The sequence below is a fragment of the Lipotes vexillifer genome, unplaced genomic scaffold (genome assembly GCF_000442215.2).
Source record: "Lipotes vexillifer unplaced genomic scaffold, Lipotes_vexillifer_v1.1 scaffold238, whole genome shotgun sequence".
NCBI lineage: Eukaryota > Metazoa > Chordata > Mammalia > Artiodactyla > Lipotidae > Lipotes > Lipotes vexillifer.
Genome location: NW_006785665.1, coordinates 2,704,259 through 2,712,234, shown reverse-complemented (window position 1 = coordinate 2,712,234; position 7,976 = coordinate 2,704,259). Strand labels below are relative to the sequence as shown.

The window sequence follows — 7,976 nt, the reverse complement described above, 5'->3', positions numbered from 1 at the left end:
ATAGGGCCAGGAATTGGCCCTATAAATAGAAGGGGAAATGTGGTGCTCCAAGGACAATGATGCTTCAAGGACAGAGACTGACCCTGCCTGAAAAAGTTGCAGTGTTACACCCCCACCAGACTCTTAAATCGCCCTCCCCACTATGTTGAGATGGTTACTAAATTCCTGAGCCCACCTGGCCAACACCCACCTGGGCAACGGGACCTGTCCCAGATAGGGAAAGGCATCTGGGCTGTCCCACTCTCACCAGATAGAAGGAAGGTGTATGTGCCTCAGCCAATCAGTAAACGAAATTTGTACCCCGGACCATTCTTTTGTTTTCTGGCTATAAAAACTGATCAATAGCCCATGTTCAGGCCGACTCTCCCAGACTGCTAGGAAGTCGGCCTGCAGTTCTGGCAGCAACCCTTCCCCCTAATAAATTCTATCTTATTTCATCCTGCCTCGTGTCTGGAAATTCTTTTTCAACCCTTGTTAGGACCACAACAATGAGAGCTTGTTAAATGCAGATCTCAGGCCCCACCCAAACCGCATGAATCCTGTAGATTTAAACAGCATATTAAGAAGGCCCCCATGGGGACTTTCCTGGTTAAGAATCTGCCTGCCAATGCCAGGGACATGGGTTTGAGCCCTGGTCTGGGAAGATCCCACACGTTGCGGGTCAACTAACCCCTTGTGCCACAACTACTGAGCCCGCGCCTAGAGCCCATGCTCCGCAACAAGAGAAACCGCTGCAATAAGCCCTCACACCGTGCAACTAGAGTAAAGCCTGCGCGCACCAACAAAGACCCAAAGCAGCCAAATAAATAAATAAATAAATAATTTAAAAATAAAAATAAAAAATGAAAAGGCCCCCAGATGATTCGCAGGAGCGTTAAAGTTTAAGAAGGACTTTTAGACCAGAAGCAAGTGAAATAAGAGGAAGCTAGGATAATGTGAGAATCCAAAGTGGACACATGGCACTCCCTAGTCGCCGCCCTCACTCGTACCTCCAAGACCAATTTACTGGGAGAGGTTGTTTAAAGCACCATCTGAAACAAGGTGGGGCAAGACTTTGTTGTCAAAGAGGTTTTGGTGGGGCTTCTCTGGTGGCGCAGTGGTTGAGAGTCCGCCTGCCGATGCAGCAGACACAGGTTCGTGGCCTGGGCCGGGAAGATCCCACATGCCGCGGAGCGCCTGGGCCCGTGAGCCATGGCCGCTGAGCTTGCGCGTCCGCAAAAAAAAAAAAAAAAAAAAAAAGAGGTTTCGGTAATTAGCTTTACTGTTTATAACAGAGACAAATGAAAGTTCCACACACTAAAAGGTCACCTCCAGGATCTTGCTACCTCCCAGGCAATGCTGACAATTTTTCTTGGCTGTCCCTCCAACTTCCATTTGCCACAATATAAAATCCCCTCTGACACCAGTGCCAACCCCCAATCCCTTAGAATAAGTCATGGTTAATGAATAACAGCATATGCATACAAGAATTTTAACACAGAACAGAGGTTAGAGTCAAGCCTCTCTTTACTTCCAGCACGAGACTGAAGCACCCCAAAGTCCTTAAAGCACTTCCAACCACCACCACTCATTCCGCTCCCGACTCCTCAAGCCCAGCTCTGAGAGAAAAGCCCCGCCCCCCGACTAAGGCCAGGCCCCCATGTTTCCGGGCGAGGGGTGACCACGTGGTTGTCGCCAATAACAACTCAGCACTACTCCCGCCCTCTAGCTAAAGCTCGAGAGCGATAGTCAACTACACCAATTGGCCCTTAAAGATTGTGTGAGCGACGGCCAAAGTGACCAATTAATACGAAGTAGGTAGGAGTCTAAGGCGGGACTCTGAGTACGGAAGCTACCACGGGAGGGAAGGAGAGAGGGAAAGACCCGGTGAAGGGGCAAGAGGCAGGTGAGAACCTGGAAGAGCTCAGCAGTCTGAAGCGTGGCGGGAAGAGACAGGATTCCGGGCTAGAAAGGGTGCGGAAGCCAGCAGAAGAAGGCGGCTGAATTCTGGTCGTGGGTGGAGGGAGGGAACGCACTTAAAGGGGCCAAGGCCCAGGATAAGGTAGACATTTAAAGGAACAGATGCCCCAAAGAGAAGAGACATTCAAAGGTGCAGATGCCCAAGATAGAGCAGACCCTAGAGGAGCCGAGCTCAGCGGACAGAAGACATTTAAAGTGGTAGGTTCGGGAGAGAAGGACATTTTAAGGAGACTAGGACCGAGCATAGAAAACATTAAAAGAGGTATGGGCTAGGGTTTGAGAACACGTTTATTAAAGGGACATGGATAAAGGAGTCGATTGTCAAGGGCGTGATGAGGAAGATTGCACTCCTGCTCTCCCCCATTGTCCTTTCTGGCTCCTCCAGGTTCCCTCGACCCCGGAACCCCAGTTCCCAGGCTATGACCCCCAGTGCCCTGTAGACCTGGCGGGCCCCGCGTGCTTGCGCCCCCTATTTGGGGGTCTGGGTGGCTACTGGAGGGCCTTGCAGAGGGGCAGAGAAGGCAGGACCATGGCATCTAGGGCCTCTGAACCTCCCCCAGGGCGCAGCGTGACGGCGGGCATCATCATTGTTGGAGATGAGATCCTCAAGGTGTGTCTGGGACAGAGGAGGGGGGAGGGGCAGCGTTCTCCTGTCCTCCGGAGCTTGCTCCACGTTCTGTTGAGGGAGGGTGAACCAGGGTGGGAGCCCCCTTGGTGCAGTAGGGTCCTGGAGTGAGTCCAATATACTGGAGGAAAAGTGACCTTCATTCTTTCAATTACTGTGTTGAAAAACTTGTAGCAAAGTCCCTACAATTTGCCAAGCACTGTGGTAGGGGGAGGGGTGGCTTTACAGAAATGACAATGCATGTATTATTTCAGAGTTATATCCAACCTGTTTGGAAAATGATCCAAAGCATTCCACAGAGTAGATAAGTGAGATAGAAGGAAAGTACTAGAAGGGGGAAATTACTTCTGAATAATCAGGGAAGTCTCACTAGAGGTCATGGTGGGCATCAGGTTTGTAATAGTAATATTGAGTGCTTACTAGCGCCTGGCAGTGTGCTTATTACATTACATATGTGATTTTACTAATCCTCACAACAACTCCATGATGTGGGTACTTTTTTTTTTTTTCCCTGCTGAGCCGCCCGACATGTGGGATCTTAGTTCCCTGACCAGGGATCAAACCCACGCACCCTGCATTGGAAGCGCGGAGTCTTAACCGCTGGACCGCCAGGGAAGTCCGATGTGGGTTCTTTTATTATAAATCTCAATGAATAGATTATGAGACTGAGGCTCAGAGAGGTTGAGAAACTTGCCCACAGTTGAACAGCTAGTAAGTGGTAGGTGGGATTCCAACCTGATTCTCACTTACCGCAGAGCCCCCCTTAACCACTAAACTCTCTGTCGAGAAGGAGAAGAAGATGGGGCTGGAAAAGAAGAGTGGACACACACCATAGACTCACAGCCTCAAATATTCTGCAAATGAATTTGAACTTTATTCTGTATGTGGTTGGAAACAACAAATGGCTTTTGAGCCAAGAGTGATGCAATCACAGTGACACGTTAGGAAAGTTGTTCAGGAGGCACAGGGCAGAGCACTGTAGCTGGAGGCTGGGATTCTGGCCAGGGGTCTGCCGCCACTGTCCAGGTGAAAGGTGCCAAGGACCCGTTTGGTGGCAGTAGGAACAGAGGGAAGAGAGCAAATGGAGAGCCATTTCAGAAGTAGAATTGACAGCTTGAAGAACCTGACGCTGTGGACAGTGTCTGGAGATGCCATTGACCAAAGGGACAACAGCCAGGGATAGGGTGAAGATGCCCAGTAAGCACCTGGAGCCAGAGGACTAAAACTGTCAGGGTTGGTGAGGAAGTAGATGAGTTGTCCCCATACAATTGATGATTGAATCCATAAGCAGAGATGAAGGCCCAAGGGGGATCACATTACCCCTGACTCCATTCACATGGATTTTCCCACTCTTGTGCCTAGTCTGGGCTTCTGGGCAGCCCGAGGTGGTGTCCCCCAAAGAGCAGAGTGCCCCACCATCAGGCAGATGCAGCCTGATCCTTCCCCCTTTGCCCTTCATCCCTACGGCACTGACACTGTCATCTTCCCCATCCCCAATCTCGCAGGGACACACTCAGGACACCAATACCTACTTTCTGTGCCGGACACTGCGCTCCCTGGGCGTCCAGGTGTGCCGAGTCTCTGTCGTACCTGATGAGGTAGCCACCATCGCGGCTGAGGTCACATCTTTCTCCAGCCGCTTCACCCACGTCCTTACGGCAGGGGGCATTGGCCCCACCCATGACGATGTGACCTTCAAGGCAGTAGCACAGGCCTTTGGGGACGAACTCAGGCCACACCCTGAGCTGGAAGGGGCCATCAAAGCCCTAGGGGGGGAGGGCTGGGAGAAGCTGTCGCGGGTGCCCTCCTCTGCCTGCCTACATTATGGCACAGATCCTCTCACTGGCCGTCCGTTCAGATTCCCACTAGTCTCCGTCCGAAACGTCTACCTCTTCCCGGGAATTCCGGAGCTGCTGCGGCGGGTGCTGGAGGGGCTAAAGGGACTGTTCCAAAACACAGCTGTTCAGTTCCACTTGCGAGAGCTGTATGTGGCAGCTAATGAGGCCTCTATCGCCCCCATCCTGGCTGAGGCCCAGGCCCACTTTGGGCGCAGGCTTGGCCTGGGTTCCTACCCTGACTGGGGCAGCAACTACTATCAGGTGAAGCTGACACTGGACTCGGAGGAAGAAGGGCCCCTGGAGGAATGCCTGGCCTACCTGACTGCCCGTCTGCCTCAGGGATCGCTGGTCCCCTACGTACCCAACGCCGTGGAGCAGGCCAGTGAGGCCGTGTACAAACTCACTGAGTCAGGTAGGGGCCTCCTGGGGGAGGGGCAGCATACACCAGACCTTTGGTGCCACCCTCAGTCTCAGGAATGCAGGGGCTGTTGGAGGCTTCCCCCAGATCCAGGAGAAGGTAGAAGATAGCTACAGCTGATTCATTCATTCTTCCAATAAATATCAATTGAGTACCTCCTTTCAGCAACGCTGTGCTGGCTGTTGGGGGTATAACTCAACAAGACAGAGGTATGCCCTATTCTGGACAAGGAGTTTAACAGGAGAGGGAGACGTTAAACAGGTAATCGTGCATGAGGTGTCAGTGATGGGGGGTCTCCATAGCAGGGAGATCAGCCTTGATGTGGGGTCCGAGAAGGCTTCTCTGGGTGAGTGACATATAAGCTGAGTGCTAAGGAGGATTTGGTCAGACCAGGAGGTGGGCAAGAGTAAACAGTGTGAGAGAGGGTCTGAAAGGAAGCAGCATGAGGTTTAGGAGAATGGAAAGAAACCAGGACCTCCAGAGGGAAGACACTGAGGTGAAGAGTGCCATGAGGTGTGGCTGAATGACAGGCTGGGGGCAGACTGCAGGGCCAAGTGGGCAGATGAAGGCATGGGGAACACTGGGAAGATATGGAAGGGTTTTAAGCAAGGGCAACTTGGCCCCCACTGCCCTTTGACCACTGCCCTTTGACAGTCATATGTCTCTATCTGATGCCCCCTTCCCTGCCTGCCTGGCAGGGTCTTCTCTGAGAGAAAAGGTGGCAGGCGCCCTACAGACCATTGAGACTGCCCTGGCTCAGTACAGCCTCACCCAGCTCTGCGTGGGATTCAACGGGGGCAAGGACTGCACCGCCCTCCTGCACCTCTTCCATGCCGCTGTGCAGAAGTGAGCGAACCCCCTGGAGGCAAGACCCCAGAGATAGATCAGCCCCATTCTCTAGTTCCCCATCCTAAGAAGCAGGGAGGAAAGGGGGTGTCTGGGTGGGGTTTGGGAGGATGGTAGCCATAGTGACCTCTCAGTTCCATTCCCCCACCATATTTATTGAGCATCCGACACCTGCCTGGCGCGGGGTATGGACGTGCAGGCCACCATCCCCGACAACAGGGTGGTCACAGTCCTGTTGGGGAGGTAAGGCTTACATACTGGAAACAGGAGTGTATGCTCCAGATTTGAGAGGTAAGAGGTCAGAGTGGGCTTCCCAGACGAAGTGGGTTCTGATGGATGGGAAGGATGAGGAAAGGGGAGAAGGGGAGGGTGTCCATCCCAGGGGCCAAAAGGCAAGCTCTCTGGAGAGCATTTCCCTGCCCATCCTGGCAAGCCAATGGATTCTGCCCCCTCCCCAGGAAATACCCTGATGCTCAAGAGCCCCTCCAGATCCTGTATATCCGTAGCATCTCCCCTTTCCCTGAGCTGGAGCAGTTTCTACAGGACACCATCAAGAGGTACTAGGGACCTGAAGGTTTGGGCTCCAAGAGGGGCTTGGCAGGTCCCACTCTTGACTCCCACTGCTCTTCCTCAGGTACGGTCTGCAGGTGCTGGAGGCTGAGGGTGACATGAAGCAGGCCCTGAGTGAGCTGCGGGCACAGCATCCCCAGCTGGAGGCCGTGCTGATGGGCACCCGCCGCACCGACCCCTACTCCTGCAGCCTCTGCCCCTTCAGTCCCACTGACCCAGGGTGGCCTTCATTCATGCGCATCAACCCGCTACTGGTATCAGGGAAGGGGATTTATCGCCTTCAGTCTCATGTCCCCTATCAGTCATTGCTCCCTGGCTACCTGAGGTGGGGGAGGTTAGACCCTGGGGCTTGGATGAAACAGCCCCATCATCCAGGGGAGGCTGTGCTATTTGTTCGTTCAGCCTTTTGACCAATTTTTATCGAGCACTAATTCAAAGGCAGGCATACTGCTTTCTCCTGTGGACAGAACAATGACTTAGACCTTAGACCTGTGCTGTCTGATATGGTAGCCATGAGCCATTTATTTACACTCAAATTGTAATTAATTGAAACGAAATACAAATTGCTAAAAAAAAAAAAAAAACTGAATTGTATACTTTAGAAGGGTGAATTTCATGGCATGTGAATATCTCAATTTTTAAATTAAATTACAATTCAAAATTCAGTTCTTTAGTTCTACTAACAACATGTCAAGCGACCACCATGTTAGCACAGATAAAGAACATTCCCATCATTGCAGAAAGTTCTACTGGACAGCACAGGCTTACACAGACATAGATATCCTCTCCCTGTCCTGGAACTTAGATGCCAGTGGAGGGTGGGTTGAGAAATGGAGAGGGACAGGATAAAAAGCTTTCTCTTTCTTATTGGTTGGCCTACACAGAGCAAGATGTACCAGAGAATTGGGTAGCAGGCCCTCCCTCAGAGGCCAAGGGAGCCGAAGAGCCCCGGATAGGCCCCTTCCCAGGTGGCAGTGGGTAGGTGTGGGAAAGGAAAGTATGTGTGACTCTTCTCTGACTCTGACCTCCCAGGACTGGACCTACAGAGACATCTGGGACTTTCTGCGTCAACTGTTTGTCCCATACTGTATCCTGTATGACCAAGGGTAAGGGATTTGTGGGAAGAGGATGGGTGTGTGGAAGATGTGAGGGTGCTGGGACTGGGAGAGCTGAGCCCACAACACTCACCCATGCCCTCCATTCCCGTTCCCCCGCCCCACCAGCTATACGTCACTGGGGAGCCGGGAGAACACGGTGCGGAACCCGGCCCTGAAGTGCCCGAACCCAGGAGGACAGCCCACCTACCGTCCAGCCTACCTGCTTGAGAACGAAGACGAGGAGCGGAACTCCCGCACGTGACCTCCCACTCCTGCCCTGTCCAGGAGGAAGGGAAGGGGGCCATCCTGGGGTCCAACCTGTCAATAAACCACCTCTCCTGTGCCTGTCGCTCTGGCTGTGTCTTCCTGCTTCAGGGGACGGGAGAAGCAGAAGTGGGCCAGGCCCTGGCAGCTCGGAGCCCTCAGTGCTCACTCTGGGGCGGCGGGGGAGAGAGGAGGCTGGAAAGGAGCTCTCATTGATGATTTTCAGTGCCAGCCTCAGCAGGAGCCCACCAGAGGGCAGGAGCAGGGAGCAGTGCCAACCCCTGGGGGAAGGGATAACCGGGTAGGGCAGCCAGGGCTTCGAGACCCAGGCTGGAGGAAGGGAAGCTGAGCTGGCCTGG

At 53.0% G+C, this 7,976-nt stretch overlaps 1 protein-coding gene across 2 annotated transcripts; it reads left to right on the top strand.

The window, feature by feature from the left end:
• Nucleotides 1-1,794: 1,794 nt before the first annotated feature.
• On the top strand, nucleotides 1,795-7,708 carry FLAD1 (flavin adenine dinucleotide synthetase 1). Of its 2 annotated transcripts, XM_007457977.1 has the most exons (8): nucleotides 1,795-1,885; nucleotides 2,345-2,569; nucleotides 4,090-4,834; nucleotides 5,539-5,686; nucleotides 6,145-6,243; nucleotides 6,321-6,510; nucleotides 7,289-7,362; nucleotides 7,480-7,708. In XM_007457977.1, exons 2-8 carry the CDS (start codon nucleotides 2,489-2,491, stop codon nucleotides 7,613-7,615), a joined length of 1,473 nt encoding a protein of 490 aa, XP_007458039.1. In that variant the 5' UTR covers nucleotides 1,795-1,885; nucleotides 2,345-2,488; the 3' UTR covers nucleotides 7,616-7,708. The 2 variants fall into 2 exon arrangements, with proteins under 2 accessions (XP_007458039.1, XP_007458038.1); XM_007457976.1 differs by lacking the exon at nucleotides 1,795-1,885 and having other exon boundaries at nucleotides 2,261-2,569.
• The last annotated feature ends 268 nt before the right edge of the window (nucleotides 7,709-7,976 follow it).